Genomic DNA, 26854 nt, shown 5'->3' with positions numbered 1-26854 from the left:
AGACTGTTGAAATCCCTGTACTATCAACTTGTTTGTCAGTAGTTTACCTCGATTTAAAAACTGACTATACGCAAAACAAGCTCTTGCATATCGAATCAGTTGAGATATATAAACACCATATGCAGGTGATAATGGAATATTGCTGCATAAATATGGGAAGTTGACGATGGAGAAGCTGAAATCATCCCGTTTGTCATACAGTTGAGTTGTCAGTTTGCCGTTAATTTCTACTTTCAATAAAATACCTAAGTATGAAGCAGAAGTGGACGACTCTGTGGTGTCCTTTATTTCGAACTCACAGGGATATATCAAATCGACATCGATATGAATGAAAGCTATCAGTGTTAATAGACAAAACGTCATCAATATATCTAAAAGTCGAATTGAAGGCCACAGCGAGAGATTTTTTCTTCTCACGTAGACGTTTTTGAATAAATTCTGCTTCATATGAATATAAAAACAGGTCAGCTAACAAAGGAGCACAATTCGTGCCCATGGGAATTCCAACAGACTGTTGGAAGACCTGACCACCAAAGACCACGAAGATATTGTCAATGAGGAACTCTAGCATATTTCTTATTTTAACTTCAGAGTACTTGTGCGTGGAATAAGAGTGGTGTTTAACAAAGTATGTTTTTGAATGACTGATCACTACATATGAGTATTTCCGTTTTCCGTTTTTGTTGAAGAAGCAACTGTCTATGATGTCAAAAAGTTTAGTCTTTAATTTATCGTGAGGAATGGTCGTGTATAGTGTTGAAAAGTCATAGGTTTTAATGTTATTGATTTGGGAAAAATTCTACGATTTCAAGTTTACTGAAAGTTCTTTAGAATTTCTTAGAATTCACATTTGATTAACATCACTTATGGTATATGTAGTCGCACAGTAAGTTTGAAGTTTCTCCTTCACAGCTGTTAACATTTTCGTGAGGAGCAAAGATAGGGGATTGGTAGAGCACTTACTGGATCCAGCAATGTATCTTTGTTTGTAAGGGTTTTTATGTAGTTTAGGAATCCAGTATAGGTACGGTAACTCATATTCATTCGACCCATTGACTGGGATATTAAATGTGTCTAAAACTGAATTTGGTTGTGAAGAATTTCATCTTTTGAAAGGACAGTTGGAGAATAAGTATGATATCAATATCAAACGATAAAAGCTTGTGTAACAATACTTGGTGATTTGCAGTGTCAAAGGCTGCACAAAGATTAATAAAATTTAATTTCACAATTTGCAGATGCAGTCATTTCAAATAAGTATGAATTATTCATAATTGAGAAAATAATGCAAAATATTGCTTTAGTTAGTCTTCTTCATTTTTCTAATCAATGATACCATTTTTTTTAAAATGCTGAATAAACGCATATTATTTTTTAAGTACACACCCTTAAAAACATGTCAAATGACATAGAAATCCCTTCATGTTTATGCCTTCAAGGTTTTCCCTTATCCACTTGTTATTACGTCTATGGCAATCAGTTATAAGGGTGACCAACTTCAGTTCCCCATCTTTCAAAGACCAAACACCCCACTTAAATCCCCCATGCTCAAACAACAAACTATTTGAAACTTCATTCCTCTGGGCAAAACATACAACAAATGTAATATTCGGATGCATAATACAATTATTGATGGATTTTTACATTGCATTTGCATCATGAATTAATAAAGTTAAAGCTCTTTTTAAAGGATTAAACAATTTAACACCAAGTTGCCCCCGGATAGAGCAAAGTAAACTATGGTACCCAGAGAAAGGTCTTATCACAAGGAATACACATGTGAAATATGTGCGTGTGGGCGTTACCCTCGTATGGCAGCATCTAGTAATCATCACTATTTTTAGTTGGTTGATGGATTGTTTGTGTTACATCCCGTCGAGAAATTTTCACTCATATTGAGATGTCACCATCTGTAAGTGAAGCTAAACTTATACTTAGCCCTCAAAGCTGTAGTAGTGACCCTTCTTTAACGTGCTAACGCCTGCAGCAACACGAGGCCTCCTTGTTTATCCGAAAAACTCGCGACTGCCCATTGTTTGTGAATCACTACTTCTAAAGTCAGCAATTTTCCAAATTCTATCGTCGTTATACTGATTTATTTGCCATTACAACCTATCAATGGGTCGAGTGTTGCCTGGCGTGTTTCACACCGATTGTTACGTCATTCTTGGCACACTGATTTTGATTACGTATTATTCCATTTACCTCATCAAAATATAGGGCTCATGGCGGATGTGACCTGTCAACAGGAAATGATTCCTCCTCTTATGGGCACATGATACGACCTCTGGTATGTTCAGGGGTCAGTGTTTTGCCCAACTCTCTATTTCACATATCTTATAAGAGTTATGAGGCTGATCACTGTCCGTTATCTTCACTTTTTCATATCATCATTTATCACAGTTCATAAATGTAAACAGTCTATTCGTTATCATCATTTATCAGAATTCATAGTGTAAACATTCATTATAATCATTTATCACAGCTCGTAAGTGTAAACACTTCATTATCCTCATTTATCATACAGAAGTTCTTAGTGTAAGCATTCATTATCATAATTAATCACAGTTCTTAAGTGTAAACATTCGTTATGGCTATTTATCACAGTTCTTAAGTGTAAACATTCGTTATGATTATTTATCACTGCTCTTGAGTGTAAACATTCGTTATGATTATTTATCACTGCTCTTAAGTATAAACATTCATTATGATTATTTATCACAGCTCGTAAGTGTAAACATTCATTATGATTATTTATCACAGTTCGTGAGTGTACACATTATTATCATCATTCATCACAGATTGTGAGTGTACACATTATTATCACCATTCATCACAGAGTGTGAGTGTAAACATTATCATCATCATTCATCACAGTTTGTAAGTGTAAACATTATCATCATCATTCATCAGTTCCTAAATGTACACATTATTAGCATCATTCATCACAGTTCGTGAGTGTAAACATTCACTATGATTATTTACCACAGTTTGTAAGTCTACACATTATTATAATCATTCATCACAGATTGTAAGTGTACACATTATTATCATCACACTGATTTTGACTGCGGATAACTCCGTTTACCTGATCAGGATATGGGGCTCACGGCGGGTGTGACCGGTCAACAGGGGATGCTTACTCCTCCTAGGCACCTGATCCCACCTCTGGTGTGTCCAGGGGTCCGTGTTTGCCCAACTATCTATTTTATATTGCTTGTAGGAGTTATGAGATTGATCACTGTTCGTTATCTTCACCTTGCATTCATCAGAGTTTGTAAGTGTAAACATTATCAACATCATTTATCAGAGTTTGCAGGTGTAAACATTCATTACCATCATTTATCACAGCTCGTGAATGTAAACACTTTATTCAGTATCATCATTATTTATCACAGTTTGTAAATGTAAATGCTCCATTTCTTATCATCATTATTTATCATGGTCCCAAAGTGTAAACACTTCATGCCAATACATATTCCCAGTATTATATATACGTATATACACTCCAAACAATACACCATTATTTAAGACAGGGCTCGAAATTAACATATGCCCTTCAGTCTGTGACAGGTTAAAAGTATGGCGGACTGACCGACATTTGTTTTAGTCAGTCTGATGGGACGGGTTAATTTTCTAAAGCATCATTTTGGAAAATATACTTATGAAATCTTATACACACATTTGGCATGCTTCTCTAGATATCAGACGAACCTGATTAGTAAACATAAATCTCACATAAGTGTTACAATATTGTCAGAGACATATTGAGTTAAATTTCATTTTCATAACATAAATGAAATGTTTTATTGTTTCTGGAAAACTGTTGGACTGGTAAATTTTCTGTGGACTGGTTGAAATTATACCCCATCAGTCCGGCTGGACTGGTGACATAAAAAGTTAGCTTCAAGCCGTGTAAGACAGCTCACAATATGCAACATCACCCAAGTATACACAGATAATGCCATCGTGACCATCACGCATGTACACATGCCAGCCTTTGCGTCCAAGCTGACTGTTGCTGGTACTTAAATCTGATTTTCCAGGGAGATAAACGGGGAACATGGACCTTGGTCCTGGTCCCAGGGACAGGACAACGCCCAGGAGCTGGCCCCCGTGGTTATAATGGAAGAGAATTTCTCTGTACAGTCTGTGCTTGTTATTAAAAATAGAGGCTGACACAAGGTAACCAGCTGGAAAAAAAAATATGTTTTATAGTAAAGTTGCTTTAGAGGTCTATACATTTCTATAGTAAACTGGTTCTAGATATAAGGTCAATATTTTCCTTTCGTAGACTGGTTTTAGAGGTCAAAATATTGCTATAGTAAATTTTCTCTAGATACAGGTTCAATATATTCTTATAGTAAACTGGTTCTATAGGTCAATATATTCCTAAGATAAACTGGTTTTGGATATACATTTGAGGGGTTAATATTTTAAACTGAATTTTAGTTTCACACTGTTTAAAATATTAGTGTCATATGAGGTGTATACATTTATATGTACTGTAAGGAGGGTTATCAATCTAGCAACCGAAGCTAACACCGATACTTAGACATCTAGCTCAGGATTCATTGGCATCCACTAACACTAACATCCCACCAACAGTATCTATACACACCCGATTCACTGAGGAAACAGACGTCCTTGGCCTGGCCAGACAAGGTTACTGATGAGGTCACTCTGACAGGTGCTATGTCTTCTATGTTTAAACCATATGTACTGTAAACAAAATCACCAAGCATTACTATACATTAACAATGATTAACGTAAAAAACAATCAAAGGTAAGTAAACACTACAAAGTATGTCTCTGTAGATATTGGAAATCTTGGTGTTAAAATTAACAATAATTAACGTAAAAATCAATTAAAGGCAAGGTGAAAATAACGAGCAGTGATCAATCTCATAAGACCTATAAAGGTAAGTAAACACTACAAAGTATGTCTCTGTAGATATTGGAAATCTTGGTACTGAATTTATGTCTCTGCAGACATTGGCCATGGTTATGGTACGTAAATATATCGTAAACTAACAGGATTTGAAGGAATCCTGATCGGCAAGAAATATACACGTGAACAAATGCTAATTATAGATTATCTAGATTAGATTTTTGTTTACACCTGTTAAATAAATATAGTACTTAGGACTTTTAAGCGACAATCCTAAATTACAAATAAAATGAAATATAATTGATCACTGTTTGCTATCTTCATCTTTTATAATCTATATGATAAATATACATGTAATCTTGTTCTGCGTTTAGTCAGGTTTTAAATCGAGGCAAGCTACTGACAAACAAGTTGATGGTACAGGGGTTTCAACAGTCTCGATTTAAGTCAGCATTTCGGAATTTCTATTGTCGTTATAACGATCTAGTTCGTTAATACAACCTATCATTGGGTCAAATGCTGTCTGACGTGTTTCATACCGATTGTAAATCCGTTCTTGGCACACTGGTTTTGACTGCGGATAACTCCGTTTACCTGATCAAGATATGGGGCTCACGGCGGGTGAGACCGGTCGAGATGGGATGCTTATACTCCTCCTAGGCACCTGATCCCACCTCTGGTGTGTCCAGGGATCCGTGTTTGCCTAATTATCTATTTTGTATTGCTTATAGGAGTTATGAGATTGATCACTGTTCATTATCTTCACTTTTCATGTAATCCAAATAATCAAAATTCTTATACATTTAGTTAATGAATGTCAATTATACACACTATAATTAACAAACACAAGTTCACGCCATCAACAAGTTAATGCTATATTTGTTCTGAAATTGACAATTTCATTAACTAATTTTGTTATAGTAGTATATCGAATGTATATTTAATTGCTGTTATAAAATTTAGAAATTCATTTCAAAATTAAGGATTATCTCCCTCGTGCATAGCTCTTATCCTTGGACGAATTTGGCTCCACTTTTTTTGGCACGCTGTTTTTGGCTATATTTAGCTTCAAAACTTCATAGTTATTTTGGATTTCAAACATTTCGGTTGAGCATCACTGAAGAGACATTATTTGTCGAAATGCGCATCATACATGTAGTTTTACATCATACATGTAGTAGTATCTCATATGTCTGCCGTGTATCACACATTGCATAAAATTAGTTTAAGTCATTCTTATTGCTTTTAACACTCTCCCCATTTCAATCATCCAGTTTAACATTAACATTATCTTTGCCAGGCTTGCCGTTGGGATCCGGATAAGAATAGATCCTCAGTACCCCTTGCTTGTCGTAAGAGGCTAATAGATGGTGGGGGTGGGGGGTTCCTTCGGATGAGACCGCAAAAACCGAGGTCCTGTGTCACAGCAGGTGTGGCACGATAAAGATCCATTCCTATTAAAATACATGTAGCTTAAGTGTCGAGTTTCTTTTTTTCTTAGAAAATAAAAAAAAACCCACCTGGACTGAGTTTTGATAAGGATAAACTAAACAAATTAACTTGCACTGTTTGCCATGTTAAACAAACTCACCTGGGCTGAGTTTTGATAAGTATAAAGAGCCGTTAGATATAAAGACGCTTACTTGGGCTAGGTTTTATTAAATATAAAGAAGCTTACTTAGTTTGTGATTTGTTAAATATAAAGACACTTACTTGGTTTGATAATTATAAAGGAGCTTACGTGGTTTGATGAATATATTTGTTGTGCTCTGTTAGATGAACAGTGAAGATAACGAACAGTGATCATTCTAATAACTCCTATAAGCAATACAATATAGAGAGTTGGACAAACATGGACCCATGGATATACCAGATGTGGGATAAGGTGCATAGTAGGAGTTAGCATCCCCTGTCGACCGGCCACATCCACCGTGAACCCTATATCTTGATCAGGTAAACGGTGTTATCCGTAGTCAACATTAGTGGACCAAGACCGGCCTAACAATAGGTATGAAACTAGTCAGACAGCATTTGACCCAATTGTATTCGCTTAGATATAAGGACGCATACTTGGTTTGATAAATATAAAGAAGCTTAATTGGTTTGTGTTTTCGTACATATAAAAAAGTATACTTGGTTTGAGTTTTGCTAGATATAAAGACAATTATTTGAACTTTGATTTGTTAGATATAAAGAAGATTACTTGGTTTGTGTTTTGGTAAATATAAAGAAGCTTACTTACTTTGATAAATATAAAACTCTTACTTGGTTTGGTAGATATAAAGATACTTACTTTGGCTGAGTTTTAATGATGATAAGTTTACTGTCCAGAGCAATGGCTGCCCTCACATACTCTTGATTGCTGTCGTCACGGAATGACTTCTCTCCAAGAATTTTGAGATAATTGCAGATTTCAAAGATGAACAAATTGTCCAGTATCAAAGAAAATGCCCTGCAATCAAAGAGTACATTTGCTATTTGATTCCACTGTAAATATTTTCAAAATAATAGCACAAACTGAGGTCATCTGACAAAGTATCCTTTTGTTGGATGTTAAAAACATATCTACAAGTTTTCTTGGTTTTCGGGATACACATGTGCTCCATGTAAATACATGATAAAATCGATTTTCTCACTGACGTCACAATAACTATATCTAAATACATTATTTTGGAAAACAACAGAAGGCCCACAGGCCTTATCAGTCACTTGAGTATCAGTTAACGGTATCACAAACCCCAAGGGCTATGAAATATATAATAATGTTTTACCATGTTGACCCCATCCCTGATTTGGAACCACTTCTCCTGGGATTGCAAAATTCACAATATTGGTAAATCCCTTTCTGCTTTTCCTAGACATACATTAATCTAATTTTTTGCATATTATCAGCAAAATTAAAGAAGTCTTTAATTCAAATCAAATAAAGAAGACATATAATTATTATGACCATTTGGTCCCTCCCTGGTACTAAAAACCTTACCCTGGGATCATAAAATTTACAATTTTGGTAACGAGCTACATGCTCCTTCAGTTTCAATTTAGTATCAATAGCATTACAAAGATGTTATCTAAGTGTTTTCCTTATCAACACTAAATACCAAGTTTGGTCCCGCCCTGAGTCACTACCTTTAGCCCATGAATCATCAAATTTACAATTTTGGAAGAGGCCGTCCAGCTATACATGACTATTTATTTAGTTTTTTCTCCCAGATGCATGGCTGTACAGATGTTTGAAAATTTGTCAGGATTTGGCAGTTTTCCCCTATGGTCCCAGGGATGCAGGGATCCTGAGTTTATGCCCCTCTTGTTCCAAATATGCTTCATTCTAAAATTAGCTGTTATCAAGAAGTTAAAAATATTCAATTATTAACGGGCGATGGACGACGATAGATGCAGACCAACTGCAAAAAAGAGAATAGAATCTTATTCCTGAACTACACATCAAATTAGTGAAATAAGCAATATATTACAACATGTATTGTGAAACCAGATGAAAGGGGAAACCACTGGTGAATGAGATACCATTCTTATTTCGGAGTCTGCTTGAGGGTTTGCTTCTGAAGTCGTTAGAGGTCTTCCTCGTCCTTTGCGAAATCTGAATGTTTATATTTGGTGATTTTAAGTGAAAAGATAAGTCATGTAAGGCCCTGACACTATCTCTCAATGTCACTGTCTAGTTTTGCTTGACCCTTTGGATCCTAAAATCATTAGAGGTCATCTTCATCCCAAGGTAAGTATCTTTATGAAATATGACGACTTCAGGCGGAAAAGGCCCTTAAGACCCCAACATAATTTTATATTTGCCTTTTTAATCCTAAAACCTATATGGATCATTCATATCCTATGATACATTATGTAAATCTCTGTGCATATGGTAATAGCAGGTGTAGAGGAAAATCATTTAAAGGGACATGGATAGGATTTGAGTTGAAATTTTCAATTTAATTTTTTTAAAAAGTTTTAATGTTTAGGTTGCTTAACTAAGGTATCATTATTGATCAGCAAAACTTTGAATGTCAGTAGTCAAGGTCCATGGGAGATACAGAGGTCACAAGTCCTTATCATGTAAACAAGGATCATGACATGTTTTTGTTTACAATGGTTAAATAAAATAGTGCAAATTTCGTTTAACAAGTATTATTTCCATTTATAAGTGAATTCGTAACATAATTCAATATTTCATAGTGTTTGGTGCATTTCATTTAGTTTTAAACAGGTTATTTTCTATTAAACAGTCTAATGAAAAGTGAAGATAACGAAGAGTGGTCAATCTCATAACTCCTATAAGCAATAGAAAATAGATAGTTGGGCAAACACGGACCCCTGGACAGACCAGAGGTGGGATCAGGTGCCTAGGACGAGTAAGCATCCCCTGTCGACTGATCAAACCCGTCATGAACCCTATATCCTGATCAGGTAAACGGAATTATCCGTAGTCAAAATCAGTGTGCCAAGAACAATCTAACAATCGGTATGTGACCGGTCGACAGGGTATGCTTAGCCCTCCTAGGCACCTGATTCCACCTCAAGTGTGTCCAGGGGTCCGTGTTTGCCCAACTATATATTTTGTATTGCTTATAAGGGCTATGACATTGATTACTCTTCGTTATCTTCACTTTTCATGAAACATGCCATACAGCATTTGTCCCAATGATAGGTTGTATTGACGAAATAGATCGTTATAACGACCATAGAATTTGCGACATGCTGACTTTAATCGAGACAGTTGAAACCCCGGCATCATCCACTTGTTTGTCAGTAGCTTGTCTCGATTTAGAAATTGACCATTCACAGAACAAGCTCTTGCATATCGAATCAGTTGGGAGGCATAAACACCATATGCAGGTGATAATGGAATATTGCTACATAGATATGGGAAGTTGACGATGGAAAAGCTTAAGTCTTCCTGTTTGTCGCACAGTTGAGTTGTCAGTTTGCCGTTAATATCTACGTTCAATAAAATATCTTAGTATGAAGCAGATGTGGACGACTCTGACGTGTTTTATTTCGAGCTCACAGGGATATATCGGATCGACATGTGAATGAAAATTATTATTGTTAATAGACAAGACATCGTCGATAAATCTAAATTTCGAATTGAAGGCCACAGTAAGAGATTTTTTCTTCTCACATAGAAGTTTCGGAATAAATTCTGCTTCATATGAATATAAAAACAGTTCAGCTAACAAAGGAGCACAATTCGTGCCCATGGGAATTTGAACAGACTGTTGGAAGACCTGATTACAAAAGACCACGGGGATATTGTCAATGAGGAAGTCTAGCATATGTTTACTTCAACTTCCGAGTACATGTTCGTGGAATCAGTGGTGTTTAAAACAATAATTTTTAGGATGACTGATCACTAGGTATGATTTCCCATTTTTGTTGAAGAAGCAACTGTCTATGATATCAAAAAGTCTAGTCTTTAATTTGTCGTGAGGAATGGTCATGTAAAATATCAAAACGTCATAGTAATGTAAACAAAAACATGGTACGAGCCTTGTTTACATAAGAAAAATTTGAGAATGCTGTATCTCACTTGTAACTCAAAAATTGATATTCAAATTTTGGTTGACCATTAGAAATACTTTAGTTAAGCATTGTAAACAATGAAAATGAAAAAAAAAAAATGAAAATGTTCAGGTCAGATCGTGTCCTTGCCCCAAGAAATTGTTTTCTTTTATACCATATTTAAAATTGTGCTCTGTTTACCTGATCAAGATAGAGGACTCACGGAAAATGTGGCCGGTTGACAGGGGGTGTTTACTCCTTCTAGGCACCTGATTCCACCTCTGGTGTATTCAGGGTCTGTGTTTGCCCAACTCTCTATTTGTATTGTTTATTGGAGTTATGAGATTGATCACTGTTCGTTATCTTCACCTTTCATGCTTACCGTGTATGAAAGATTACACCTCTACCACAGTTTAACATACAAAATATAGAACAACGCTTGTTTAAAACTATGCTTACCGAGGATGAACGATTACACTGATTGGCAGAAGTGATAGACTTTCAAAAAACAGTAGATATCCAGTGACGGTAACCATTACTAACATATCCCCCAGGAAGGTCAGGCGATGAATCGGATCCAGATGTTCCGCAGTACACCCATTCTGATTACTTACACAGTACAGACTAAAAGAAAATTAGTGCACAATTATAAAGGACAGTGATTCACATCTGTACGTCTGTTTACTTCAGGTCTGTGCGTCAAACTGCGTCAGATCTGCTTAAAGATCAACTTGTTTCATGTCTGTATGTTAGTCAAACTGTTTCATGTCTATATAAAGATAAACCTGTTTCATGTCTCTATGTAGGTCAAACTGTTTCAAGTCTGTATGTAGGTCAAACTGTTTCAAGTCTGTATGTAGGTCAAACTGTTTCAAGTCTGTATGTAGATCAAACTGTTTCATGTCTGTATGTAGGTCAAACTGTTTCATGTCTGTATGTAGGTCAAACTGTTTCATGTCTGTATGTAGGTCAAACTGTTTCATGTCTGTATGTAGATCAAACTGTTTCAAGTCTGTATCAAGATCAAACTGTTTCATGTCTGTATGTAGATCAAACTGTTTCAAGTCTGTATGTTGATCAAACTGTTTCAAGTCTGTATCAAGATCAAACTGTTTCATGTCTGTACCATGTCCCTACATGTATGTAGATCAAACTATTTTTGTCTGTGCATAAGTCAAATTATCTCATGTTTGCGTGTTAAACTACTTCACATCTATATATAAAACATTTCATACATGGATATAATACTTACTAATAGTTGGGCATACAATGCTACTTTATACAAGTGTTGATATAAAGTTTTTGTTTTGAGTTTGTAAGCATCCCCGTTTCATGAATTTTTTTCGGACCAAAATCCCACCTGTTCTTATAGTGATTAACAAGATGTGTTTGTGAAACACAAATCCCCCGATAATGGCCAATTCCGAAGATGGCCAAGGTAAAAAGGACAAATATCTTGGTACCAGTAGAAAGATCTTGTCACAAGAAATGCTCATGTACAATATGAAAGGTCTAATATCTACCATTTAGAAGTTATGACCTATGTAAAAAAAAAAAGTAGGTCAAATGTCAAGGTCAAAAGGTTTAGTACCAACGGAAAGGTCTTGTCACAATGTATATTCATGTGAAATAACAAAGCTCTATTACTTACTGTTAAAAAGTTATAAGCAAGGTTAAAATCTTCAAAACGTAGATTAAACTCCAAGGTCAAGGTCACAGTGTCAAAAATGTTGGTACCCACGGAAAGGTCTTGTCACAAGGAATACTCATGTGAAATATCAAAGCTCTATCACTTACTGTTCAAAAGTTACAAATGTATTAGCAAGGTCAAAGTTTCAGACAGAATGACAGAATTACATGTACATAATGACAGACAGGACAAAAACAATACGCCCCCGATCTTCGATCTCGGGGACATAAAAACACGTGTAATGACAGGGAACAATAAAAACCTCGAAAAGGTTAAATATCAGAGATTAGGATGCAAAATGGAAAATAAGAGCATATTGTATCCATGATCAATTCTGTCCCCGTTTTAATTTTATCCATTTTATCTTCATCCTATATGATATTCAAATTTAAGAATTAGCAAATATAAATTCCTTCATTACTTTAAATAGCACAAAACAACTTACATGATAGAAATCAAATCTGGGCAAAATCCTTTTTCTAATGTGTATGGAAAAAATAATTCGGGGTGTTTGTGTAAATTCCCCTATATATCGTAACAAGAAAACAGTAACCCATACCAATGTGAGGCATTGATGGCAAACACGGACCTCCTGATGACGATTGGGATATGGATGTCGCTCTCGATTGGTTGCAGTATGGCAGTATCAATTACATCCACCTGATGTAGGTTTCTGTCAAACACCATGATATTCCGATATCTGTTACTGGAAAATTTCTAATACTGAGTATTGCAATACAGGATAACAAACAATAACTCCACAGAGTTCTATTTTCTTCTTAGAATTTAGAGTTGAAAGGCTATGTTACCATAAATTCTGTACATGTTGATCAACATGCGCTTTTAACACGCTAATAAGTATATGACAAATACGTGGCAATGATTGATTGATTTGATATTGTTTAACGTCCCTCTCGAGAATACAGTACACGACACGGGTTTTATACACCCCACCGTGGAAAGACCACGGAGGAAAATCCATGGAGATACACCGTGTCCTCCGTGTTCCACGGTGTGTGTTATTTGCGAATACACACAGCTGCTAAGAGCTTTGTTCTGGCCACGGGCGCCTTGCGGGAGATGTGAAAATGTGCCGCAGGCCAAATAATCAAGATAAGGGTGGAATTTTAAGAAAAAGAAAAAATGTCAATATTTTCCCCCCTGATACTTATATTGTTTTTCAGCATATTGAGCCGATTCCAACGATACCAAACACTATATATTATGTTTTTAAGAAAACCTGGTTTTGACTTTTTTTTTCTTTTAGTCTTCTTTCTTCATTAAAATATTCTTAAACTCTATGTTTAAATAATGCGTACTTGCAGGCAATTCCTGTTTTGAATGCGAATTAGTATATTCAGTAAATGAAAAACATACATGTACAACATGTGATAGGGATATTTAATAATTACCGAGTGCTCTCTCTCTCTCTCTCTCTCTCTCTCTCTGTGACAAATGCGCTGTTTAACATAATTACCTCCATCATAGTGTTGATATGCATCTTGACAAATATAACTTTATCCAATATAGAAATTAGAGCATTGTCGATGATTAACAAATTGGAATTAATTTATTACGTAATTAATAGAAGCAAAAATACCAACCATCGAATGATTTATTTTTAAAATCCCGAGTTAATTACATTTGACCGAGACTTATGTTCGATGTACTTTGATAGAGGTTTTCATAAAAAAATGTTCATCGGGAGTGTCTGGATAATGTAATGATTTTTGTATAATAAGTACATACCATGCAAATTCCTAGGGTCTTTCTCACAGAAGAACTAAATTACGGTTAGCTAGTTTGTGTTTTGACTTCTCATGAAAAGTGTGAAATATATTGGGTCGGCGCGATATCAGATCTAGTCTAAGATCACGGGTATCTTACGCCGACCCAATATATTTCACACTTTCCGCAAGAAGCACTTCTGTTGATTTCAAATACACGGATTAGCTGACTCCCATTGTTCTACTGAGGCGAAAACCCCTTGGAATTTGCATGGAATGTACTAGTTATACACAGGTCATTGTTATAGTCATACATCATAGTACCGCTAACCCGACAAACATTTTTTTATATTTTGAATAAGTTAATATTGAATGACGAAGTATGACCAAACAGCAGATTGAACTTTATAGAGCCCCTTGCTAACATTACTTATATTTTTCAATGTATCAGAAGGGGTATGTTGCCGGTTAAGTTGTGTAAATTTCTTGACAAGCAATAAAATAACAACAAAAATGGTGCTTAAATTGTCCGATTACGAAAACCTTTCAAGTTTTCAAAGTACACCCTCTCCGATTCTACGTGCTTGTAATCAATATTTAAGGATGTAAATCCTCGGTGTCAAATGCAACTAGTTCATGAAAAAAAACTAATATAAATATAAACAGAAATGACTTAACGATTATTTGCTTTTATTCATATACGCTATCGATTATTAAAATCTTTAATTTAATCTTTAGATGCATTAGATAATGAAAGCAAGAGAGAGAGAGAGAGAGAGAGAGAGAGAGAGAGAGAGAGAGAGAGAGAGAGCATTGGTAATCATAAAAAAATAGTTGTTTTTTTTTCATCTTCGTTAGCCGAGATTATTCGTGCACGAAGGCACAGTTGACTCAAAACCCATTGCTGGCGGAGATTAGATGAATTTTACCCCCGTATTATGTTATAACTGACCAAAACCTAGTACGTTTGTTTTACAACTTTCATTCAGAAGACGCGCAAGTTATTGAGTTACTGAATAAACGAGAAAACGTCTGCATTTTTATTTCAATCGTTGTCAACTCTTTACTTTGTGATATTTCAAGACTACATGTTCTCAATTCAATTTATTGGATCTCATCACCATTATGCAATGGTATATAAAAATATAAAGACAAGAAGCTGTTATATATACATTTAGTAAATAATACATGCGTGTAATAAAGTATTTATCAAGTTAGAAAAAAAACCTAAAAAAAAACGTGTTATTATTAATGTAAAGTATGGGCATTCTAATGAAATTTTCCTAATGAAAGTACGGAGTTTTCTAAAGGTTTGTTTAAAAGTAAAGATAGTTTTAATATTTATTTGTTTAAGTGATAAAAATTTGATTCTTTGCTCACATTGCTTCACAGTTGAGTACATAATGAAATTCATATCCAATGTAAACATGTACATGTATATAGCTGACCTTAATCACATATTCCTAATTACAATGAAAACCTTACGTAAAAATAAACTATTGCTTATGGTACACATTTCTTTGAACTGCTGTTTATCAAATTGAAATTACTGGCATGTGATTGTCGTTGTTCATGACCCTTCTTTTATTTGGTGAAATTGTGCTGCACGTGCCGTGAAACAATGTACCGACGAGTGGTAGGAATAACAAAGGTGTTTATATACAGGATGTCGAGAATTTGGGCGTTTCATAAAAAGGTGTGAACGTCTGCAGGGAAGTCTACATACGGATATGAACCGAAAACACCAACGTATCATTAAACAACAATTACAAGAATTGAATGATTTATAGTTAAATTCTAAATAAGTAATGGGGTGAGGGCATGTATGCTGGCCAAGCGAAAAGGTTTTTTGGGTGAATCATTTCGGAAATTATTTCTTTGTTTTATCACACGGTGGCATCGACGGAGATACAGGTGACATCCACGGAGATGCGCGGTGGCATCCGCGGAGATCCTCCGTGGACTTCAATGTCTAGCTCGCGTGGAAAAATAGGACTTCAAAGGTGCCGACAATTTTAAAGGTCCACCGTGTTTGGGGCAAATTTGTTCCACCGCGTTGCGTGGAACACGCATAAAACTCGTGTCGTGTACTGTAGTTGACTCATATGGAGACTGCCGGTGAAGGGCTGCAACATTTAGACCTATGCTCGGCGCTTATGGCCTTTGAGCAGGGAGGGATCTTTATCGTGCCACACCTACTGTGACACGGGACCTTTGTTTTTGCAGTCCCATCCGAAGAACCACCCCATTTAGTCGCCTTCTACGACAAGCAAGGTGTACTGAGGATCTTCTAACTCGGATCACCATGGGACTAAGTGGCAATGGGTTTCAATGCACTTTAAGAAAGCTAGACTACTGATATGATTGATTTTTGACAATAAGGATATTTCATCCAGAATATTGAATATTCAATCTTCATGTACATTTTCTAACAATTTATGGTTAGTCGATGGTTTTGATAAGTTTATGGTTGTATGATACATTGCGTTCAATCACTTTATGGTTCTATGTTAAGTTGGTTTTGATTAGTTTATGGTTCTATGTGTTAAGTTGGTTTTGATTAGTATATGGTTCTATGTTAAGTTGGTTTTGATTAGTTTATGGTTCTATGTTAAGTTGGGTTTTTTAGTATATGGTTCTATGTTAAGTTGGTTTTGAATAGTATATGGTTCTATGTTAAGTTTGATTAATTTATTCCATAGTAAGTTGCTTTTGATCAGTTCATGGTTCAATAGCCAGCTGGTTATCTTCTGTTAAGGTTCTAAGTATGCTATACTTTTTTTGATCAGTTGATATAGTTTTCATGTCACTTAAGTTGGTTTTCATAAGTTACAGTTTAAGAGGTTTCTGGATCTATCTGTTAAAGCATACTAGATGTCATTTTGGTGTTAACACTTTTTGTTGCAAAATTGTTATTTACTATTTGAATGAAAAAAAAAGGTTTATAAACTTTTGTCATCAATATTTGTGTAAGAAAACTTATCCAAAGTCTCTGAATGAAACGCCATTCTTGTCTCCCCGTACAAACGTTGATTTCTATATAATGCTATATATTCAGTAGAATCGAAATCTTTATCTTGATAAAATCTTATCATATGACTTTAGTTACAGTTACATACAAAACTATGATAATAGCACATTTTTACAACAAATAAGATTTTCAGATTAAGAGCTAATATAACTTTACGTTAGCTTGGATAAGAAGTTGGTGTTGATTAGATTTATATGGCTCTATGTTGATTTGATTAGTTTATAGTTCCATAGTTCGGTTCAGTTTATGGTTTTAATCGTACATTGCTTTTGATGGTTCTATAGTAAAGATACTCGATACAAACAAAAATACATACCTGTGTTGATATTTATTTTTGACTTAGTTTGGTTGTAATAAGTAAACTTATTAAATTCTTAAAAAACAACGGACCGTATAAATTTTTCTATGATGTCCAAAAGTCGAAATATATTTCAACTCCCTATATAACTCAACTCAAATGTCCAACTGTTTCGGACTAGCTTGCTTGTTTCCTTGGTCTGAATTTTCGACACCACAAAACGTGAATGAAATTTCACTCCCTTCTATAAATTGTAGTTAAAATATCACGTCATCCACAGTAAAGCTAGACGTGTACTTACCCTCTATCTGCATGACTTAGATAGAAACGCTCTGCAGACCTTGATATCCCGTCTGGAAAGTGCGGAGTGATACCATTCATGCATTTCATCAGTATTGTTGGATGTTTGAAATCTTTCCTGTTTTGGGTGTGAATCACCTGTGTGTGACAGAAACAGTTCACATACATGAAAGGTGACGATAACTAACAGTAATCAATCTCATAACTTTTACAAGTAATACAAAATAAACAGTTGGGCAAACACGGACCCCTGGACACATCAGAGGTGGAATCAGGTGCCTAGGAGGAGTAAGCATCCCCTGTCGACCGGTCACACCCGCCGTGAACCCTATATCCTATGTATTTTTATTACATAACGTTTTATTAATTAATTCACTACTTACAACTTAAAGTAAGTAAGGAATTATACTTTATATTCAGACATTTATTCAAACCTATTCAGGTCATCAGTAAAAATGATGATCTACAGACTTAAAAAAAAGATTTCACTTTACACAAACGTTAATGGTTTTTAAAAATATATGTATGTAGTATTCCAATCTAATTAAAATCAGATCCTTGATCCGCTCCTTTTTTATCATCGCTACCTCGTGTAGCGATACTAAAAAAGGGGAGTGGATCGTGGAAGTGATTTTACTCGATATTCATTTAAGCCTGAAGTGACATTACAGTAATGTTTTGACTGCATGCAAGTTTGAAGATTATTTCACCTAAAGTCTAACAAAACAAAGAAAACAAATATATTTTTATGCAATTAAAATGTTTTCATGCACACAAAAACCAAGGAGAATTAGCCTGTAGCTTTCGGATAGTACAATATTAGTTAGCAAGTGTGCTTTTATTAAAATCAAATGCATTAGAAAACAGTATGGATAAAGCCCAATAACCTCATCTCAGTATGGGCAAAGCCCTACCTCATCTCCATATGAGGGTAATTGATAAACGGGGCTTATAATAAATTTTTAGTTACCTACTTCTTAATACATAAGGAACATTTGACTAATCTTATCATATCAGTTACTAAAATGATATTAATACACATTATTATACATGTACATATTGTATGATACAAATGAATGTAATGATTATGATGCAATGAATTAATGAATGACAGAAATATTTCTCCTTTCTCACTCATTGAAAATTGAAAACATCCACTGCACATTTCTGCATGTAGGCTCATTATATTGGTTTACCGGTACTTTATTATCACTGTCACGTGCCCTAATATATGAACTAATGCAGTACGTCACTATGACATTGTTTAGTCAACTGTTTGCAATTTAAAAGTCATATACGGTATCAACAGTCAGCATTTCGCAAATTCTATGGTCGTTACAATGATCTGGCTTGCCAATATAACCTATCATTGGGTCAAACGCTGTCTGATTTGTTTCATACCGATTGTTAGGTGATTTTGACTTCGGATTACACCGTTTACCTCATCAAGACATAAAGCTCACGGCCGGTGTAACCGGTCGACAGGGGATGCTTATGGGGAAAATTAAGGTAATGTTTGCAACAACAGGGACATAACTCTTGATATACCTCAGTGCACTTCGCGCTTTATGACATCATAATGAAAAAAGATGCGTCACCAATCGGACCTCCTCGAATGTCTCGCGCACTCGACATAGATCTCGGATGTAATACGATGGCATCCATGAGCGAATTTGATGCGTTGCTGTGACGTCACAATTGACAATGCATCAAATTCGCTCATGGATGCCATCGTATTACATCCGAGATCTATGTCGAGTGCGCGAGACATTCGAGGAGTTCCGATTGGATGCGTCACGCCATAGTTGTATTGTGGGAAATTGTCATAATATTTACTTGCTATCTACTAACGCTGTCAAGCGGCGTATGAGTAAATCTCTATGACAAAATAATAATAATGTTTCTCAAATGATCAATTATAAATTATTTTCTTTGATATTATAAAAGTCCATAATTTTTATATTTATACATATGTAGTATGCGCTACGGTTAATTTCCATTATATTATCGTTGTGACCTTGAAATCGCCTCTAATGGGCATCGGTATTTGGAATACATGGAGAAAGTTGTTTATAAACAACGGCATGGCTCTGGTAAAAGATGATGATCGGTACCGGTTGCTGATATTTTGTGTGAAACCATGAGCTAATCACATGAAATCTCTGAGAATCTTGCTAGGGAAACTCCGAAAGTAGGATTTATTTTGATGCCGTTATAATCGATCATTGTTTGTGAATAGTATCCTCAAAGACAAGATTCGACATTAACGAAGCTAGGAATTTTTATGACATTCGCAAGTATTTAAAAAAATAATAAACTTGACAATGCTTTACCTCTCTAATTACATGCACTTTATATTTCAATGCTATGACATCTACTTGCGCTGATAGAGCGATTTATCGCATGAACTTTGAAATGTAGAAAACGCGACTGATATGATCACGTAATAATAAAAGTGGGGTCTTCTCTAGTATATCTTAAAATAGTCTTAATTTTGTCAGAGGAACATTTGCATAACGGGATGGATCTTGTCAACATAAAAAAAGATTTATTAGTGTCATTTTTACTAACTTTACGTTAACCCCCCCCCCCCCCCCCCTCTAGATCCACCATTGACCGCGCTTTATATTGTCGCAAAGGTTACAGTTGTATGTTCAACTATAATGTAAACACACATCAAGCAATGGAACAAGAAGAAGGAATTTATTTCAAAGATGTAGTATATAAGACAGGTTCGAGCTAATAAAACACAGAATTTATGACGAAGTGGGATCTTGGAACACCCGTCGGGAAATTAAAGATATTGTATTGTATTTAATTTAGAAAACAAACAAACAAAAATCCAACATCTTTAAAATTTCTAATAAATGTGATACTACAATGCTTGATTTATAAATGTAAATATCATTTATCATTTTGGGGCTGGAATTGTATTTTGTTCATGAAAATGCTCAATGCACTCTTCAAAAGTTGTACAATTATAAAACAAAGTGACAAATCGCATATAATTCTTTTTAATCTGTTACCATGGAAACAAAGCCCGGTGGGTAGTAATCTTATATGCTTTCTCATATGTTTATGGTCCAAACATTATGTTTAAAGTGAAATTTTTCTGACGTAGACCTTGTAAAGCTGATTTTTTGTTGCCATGGCAACTAATTTAAATTTTATTCAAGATATAAAAAGCGCTATTTTTGTGTTTTATAATAAAAAAATTTCTACCAATTAGTATAATCTTATAGATGATACTCTTTAAAAATTCTACCAGCTTTTTACCCCATAAGTTTGCCTCGTGTAGTTTTTATACCATTAATATTCCCTTTTGTACGAAGATCCCGAAAATGTGAAACATCACAAAATAAGCCCATCGGGTCAAAAAACGACACGGGCAATATTTTTAAAAAATCAATTTTTAAAATATAAATTCCTACTGAACATATTGATATGCAACATGACTTTGTTTGTTACATGTCAAAATGACGCAAACCTTACCTTAAGAACATCAAAAATATCGGATGAATATCGTAATTAAAAAAATTATCGAAGTGTCAGTTCGTTGGTTTCGGGAGGGGATGCTCTTCATTGATTGAGATGTATATAAGTAATATAATCATAAGTCTTTGTAAAATGATAAATATGGGTCTAGTTAAAACTATATTAGTGTAACTAACACTGAATACCTACACATTCGTATGCTGATCATGTTGTAAACCAATCGCAACTTCTCGGCTTGCCGGAAAGGCCCGAGAATGTACGAGGGAGATGATCCTTAATTTTGAAATGACTTTCTAAATTTTATCCCAGCAATTATTCTACGATATTTACTAATCAAGTAAGATTCTATTGTAGCTTGCAAACTTCCCCTCGCATATGAAACAATATTAAAGGTGCAAGTAGTAACTCTGGAGCAAGCGTTTCGGAGGTTATTGGCAAAATGTGTTAATTAATAAGTATAGATGTACAGTTGTATATGATAGCTAGGAGTTTGAGAAATGAACAACTGACACCATACTTTGAGAGATCAGAGTTTGAGTTGTCAAAGAGCAAAACTGAAATAATATTGTAATGCCAATAACTACCTTACATATGTTGTACGTTACATTTGCCATTTCTTACCACTAAATGTTCGTAGTAGTGTGAATGATCCACATTAAACCGGAACAAAATGTCCTCGCCGAATACTAGTGGACGTTCAAACAGCCTAAGAGACGCTGACTCTTTAAACTTTTCCTGCATAATTCTCATAGCACTAGGCGGGCTGGGTGGAGCAGTCTTGTTCTGCTTGCTTTCTTTCCTCTGAGTGTGGTAGTTCTTATAGGCAGCTCGCACGTATTCGAATAGATAACTTTTGTCCATGGGGTTCTAGATGAATAAGAGATCCATGCGTCAAATGAGTCACCTTGTTCATACATAAATGAGAACCAATACATTGACACTGCAATACAGGATTAAAAATATCTTAAGGCTTGCTACTGGGCAACTATACAGTCAAACCTTTTAGTATAAGTACCGATATAGCGAAATAACAGATATAACGACTTAGGGGGGGGGGTGTCCTGGCCTGCAGTTTTCTTAACAATTCATTGTAAAATGTTATGGTTAAATGAATTCCGGAGAGGTCTAAATAGGCTATGCCTCCTGCGCGATCCCATTTACTTATTTGTCAATAAGATATTATTTGAATTAAAAGAAATTAAAATCAATTCAGATATAACGAGTTTACGGATATCCCTAATCGATTTTGTGTCATATGGAGGTAACAACTACATGGAATGATGTCTACTAGTTTAATAGCGAATATTTTTAAAATCAAACTTACGGTATAAAAAATGATGTCGCTCATGATATTGTGATAAGAAATTCGTCGATTTTTGACAATTTTTGTCCGGCCCCTATGATCCCAAGAGTGCATGAGTCATGAAATTTACAATTGATGTCCTCTTTGTCCCAAAGATTCTTTATATTCGATTTGAAAATCGTTGGAATATGGTAGTCATCAAGAAGAAGTTTAAAATGTTCAATTGCTCACGGACGACAGACAACGAACAACGCCGGACGGCAAACAATTACTATCGGTCAACTGAATTTAGTCTGGTGACCTAAACAGTCTGATATATAGGATTGATACCAGTAAATAGAATGTTTTAATGTATATATCATGATTACCACCAGAGGAATCTTGTAACCGTCGCTGTAACACAGCCTGAAGACTTCCAGCATACAAGCTTTTACTTCGTCATCAGTACTTAATGACTTGACCAAGTCCATCGCTCTCTGAAATCAATAACACATTTATGAACTAGATAATGGAACTATGTAAAAAGAATCTACATTTCTTAGATCTACTTATAGGAGTTATGGGATTGATCACTGTTCGTTATCTTCACCTTTCATGAAAATTATTACTTTTTATTAATAGTTTTTAAATCTACAACTAATTTTTGTTAAAGAAACATGGCATTTCGGATATATATATATATATATATATATATATATATATATATATATATATATATCAGTAATTTTATGCACTTTTCAATACGAAAATAGTTTCCTCTCTGAAAGTACAACATTTCATGTCTATCCGATAAGCCATATAGAAGGAGACGCGTTGAGAAGATTTTGTGACAGACGGACGGACAAACGAACAGAAAGTACAGAAACAATGTCTCCATCTGGAAAAGGGGAGACATAATAAATTGGAAATTCCCCAATTGATGAAATGTGAATATAACGAACAGTGACCAATCTCATAACTCCTATAAGCAATACAAAACAGACAGTTGGGCAAACACGGATCCCTGGACAAACCAGGGGTGGGATCAAGTGCCTAGTAGGAGTAAGCATCACCTGATATGATTGCCTATTCCCGGTCTTGTACTTCAGCAATACCTGTAAACAAATACTCACCCAGGTATCGCTTTACAGACTCCAGTAGTCAGTTTATATGTTTTAAATTATTCAGTTCCCCAATAAAACGAGCATTAACATTTTCTCGGTCAATACAATGCTTAAGTTTTAATTACCATCGAAGTACGATATTCACCTTGCCCTCTCAGGTAGCTAGAGATAGTATTGATCTCAAAATGTCAATAATTCTATCGGATAAATGCCGTACCCTTTCTTTAAAAAATATAATTGTGGCACATTTCTTTGAGGGATATAGCACATTTACTTTGTAGAATATGACATATTTTTGGTATGATATAGCACGTTTACTTTATAGAATGTAGCACATTTACTTTGTAGGATGGTTATGCATGAAAAGAAACTAATAGCTATTGACTGAAGTACCATCGTGCATAGCATATTTACCCACAATACTACATACCAGCTCCAGTAAATATCGGTATCTGCCCTGAGTCAGTACATAGATTTACCCACAATACTACAGACGAGCTCCAGTAAATATCGGTATCTGCCCTGAAACAGTACACTACAATACCTACCTGATAGGTGTGGTCTCTGAGTTGGGAGGCCAGGTTGATCCCTGCCGTCTCTCCATTTGTTCCCTCCCAGAACAGTTTGATGATAATTTCAGCGGGCATGTCCTTGGAGTAACCAGAAAAGATCAGCTGGACAGTGCCATTCTGACCACGATAAACTTCCATTGGTGTTGGGAGTGGTTGGGGAACTGGTAAAAATCAGATAAATAAGATTCCACTTCTGGTATATCCAGGGGTCCGTGTTTGCCAAACTTTCTATTTTGTATTGCTTATAGGAGTTATGAGATTGATCACTGTTCGTTATCTTCATCTTTTTACAATTATACGGAAGGCAAGTTCTCATCATATCCACAATCATATATTCACCTACAAAAAGGTTGAATGACTTAAATGTACGCCAACCAACAACAGTAGCAGATGTCTAACTTACCTGGGCTACAGTGCTTCTAACTTAATTTAAAGAATATAGGTGGGGAAAAACTTGAATCTCACTTTAATTTACCCTGATGGCACAGGTTCCATCATTTTTCAAAATGTATGTGTCAAATTTGCACTGTACCTCATGTATCGTGTGATTTGAGTGTAGTATATGATCTTAAAACTGAAATGTTCCCTCCTTCACTTGCCCAGATTATACTGCATATCACCTTGAAATAGTCTCATCTTAATTGACCAAAACGACACCGAAATTATCAACAAGCATTCTCGGAATGACTAGAAAGGATAATGTCTAACAACATTATACAAGCATTTGTTTCATTCTATTAATCCATGTTAATAATAAATGCAGATTCCTTATAAAAAACCTCTTCGGAAATCTGAGATGATCATTAGCATATGAAAGGTGAATATAACAAACAGTGATCAATCTCATAACTCCTATAAGCAATACAAAATAGATAGTTGGGCAAACACGGACCACTGGACACACCAGAGGTGGGATCAGGTGCCTAGGAGGAGTAAGCATGCCCTTTCGACCGGTCACACCCGCCGTGAGCCCTATATCCTGATCAGGTAAACGGAGTATGTAAATAATATTGTGTATTATAATGACGTCCATGTTGTTTTCTCCAGAATAAACGCAATCGTTGTGAAACATTTGCGTTGCTACTATAGCATGAAATGTGAAGACAACGAACAGTGATCAATCTCATAAATCCTATTAGGGATACAAAATAAAGAGTTGCCTTTTACATGACTGATTTTTAAATACTTTTCAAGTTTTGGGTCTTGGAATGATTTCTCATTATTTTCCCCAATCGGTTTTATGTAAACTTTATACCCCAAGTCTTTAAACGGCTAATACTCAATATCATATATACATTGTTTTCAATTTCACTAGATATCTATAAATTTAATATTGATAAACGACTTGTTTTAAATGTTTGTTTGTTATATTTTCCTCCTTCCCTCGTAAGGTTTGAATTTTAGCCCTGACATTAAACACAAAGAATTTTCAACGCGACCATATATAACAGCATTTAAGTTTTGACTTTTATAGTTCAGTGGTTCTCTAGCGGATGTTTCAAACACTCTACCAAATATTTTCATTATTTCTTAATATCATTTTTAACAATCAATACTGAAAGACTCTGCCCCAAAGCATAGCTAAGTTCAAATGTAGTACATTTGACTGTTACAGCCGAGTTTGACCTCTCTGACCTTGACTGTTTAGTTCATCAAGTGTGAAGCCCTAATCTTGTACAGGTATGATTCAAAAGGTTAAAGTAGCAGATAAAGAGACAAACCAAAGACAATGTGACTGTAATATACACGGAGGCAAAATAAGGAGGTTTAATTTTGAGTAATATCACATAGCAAGGCTGAAGACTCACTTAATGGTGTGAAGAATTTGCAATTAACAGTTTATTAATTCACACGCACACATGCACGTAATCACAAATGGCCACAAACCCCTAAACTACTCTAGATCCCGGATATAGAAAGAACGATCGCTCTTTTAACTTTACTAGATAATAAATGATAGAAACAGTAACGTCCCTTACTTTAACCTTAACATAGCAATACACTACAAGATGCCACACATCTTGGAACAGAACTACTTACAGCAACATTTGCCATATAAAAAATAAGAAACGTAGGTTGGGACTGAATGAAAGTTTCTCAGGATCTTCACTGTTTCTGCTGCAGGTAAACATATCGACCTAACAAAAGAGAAAAAAAAAATATGCAGACAACGAAGTGAAACAGCAAGAAAAGAAAGTCTATCATGAAATGTTAACTGGAATGATATTCTAACTTCATTAAATGAAATTTACAACATGGCTTACCCAGTGTAGGGATCAAGGAGAACTGATTGTAGAGGAGGAAGGGAAATCTGCAAATCTCCTGTCAGGTGACCTTCAGGTGTTAAATGTAGGTTAAGGTCATGACCACTGATATCTGCTTCAGTAGGTTCACTGAAATCACAAATGCGTTATAAGCATAGATTGATACAAGGAACATTCTACTGTTGTGTGGAAACAAATATTATGTCAAAAGGGACAAGGGAACTGATTGCATTTATTCAATTAATTATTCCGAGATGCACAATAACATTAATTTCATTTCATATTAGGATTCCTTTTTCTTTTAACAACAAACAAAGATTGTGTATTGTACAAATTAAAACTTTCATACTTTATATGGTGACTTTGGTGTTGTAAATACTTTTCATACTTCACTCCAAAAAAGAAAAAAGAAATTTGAACTACTCTTGCTTTTGGCACATATACACAATTGCTTGACCTCATCTAGGGGCTCCGTCATATTGTCATCATGTGACTGTGTGTCATTACAGTGCTGACACTGCAGTATACTGATCAATTCCAGCACACTGCCACGCCCACAATTTACGATCTTTGTAAACCATTTCCCTTAACGATTTTCTGTATGAAGACTACGTACATAAAGAAAAGATGTAAGATAATAGTATAATTTGTTGAATGCATTCTAAA

At 35.2% G+C, this 26854-nt stretch overlaps 1 protein-coding gene across 1 annotated transcript in view; it reads right to left on the bottom strand.

The window, feature by feature from the left end:
* Positions 1-3612: 3612 nt before the first annotated feature.
* The window catches only part of LOC125675414 (uncharacterized), a 41975-nt gene continuing 18733 nt past the window's right edge, over positions 3613-26854 (bottom strand). The window contains exons 10-20 of the mRNA XM_048913045.2: positions 26189-26317; positions 25965-26062; positions 23901-24085; positions 22618-22725; positions 21568-21813; positions 17453-17589; positions 12655-12801; positions 10865-11029; positions 7185-7343; positions 4622-4722; positions 3613-4193 (exon numbers count right to left, since the gene is read on the bottom strand). Coding sequence (XP_048769002.2) covers positions 3907-4193; positions 4622-4722; positions 7185-7343; positions 10865-11029; positions 12655-12801; positions 17453-17589; positions 21568-21813; positions 22618-22725; positions 23901-24085; positions 25965-26062; positions 26189-26317 — 1762 coding nt within the window. The 3' untranslated portion in view covers positions 3613-3906. The remainder of the gene's footprint in view (positions 4194-4621; positions 4723-7184; positions 7344-10864; positions 11030-12654; positions 12802-17452; positions 17590-21567; positions 21814-22617; positions 22726-23900; positions 24086-25964; positions 26063-26188; positions 26318-26854) is intronic.

The sequence above is a fragment of the Ostrea edulis genome, chromosome 3, assembly GCF_947568905.1.
Source record: "Ostrea edulis chromosome 3, xbOstEdul1.1, whole genome shotgun sequence".
NCBI classification, from domain to species: domain Eukaryota; kingdom Metazoa; phylum Mollusca; class Bivalvia; order Ostreida; family Ostreidae; genus Ostrea; species Ostrea edulis.
Note: the sequence above shows the minus strand (reverse complement) of the source record. Positions and strands in the feature narration are given on the sequence as shown.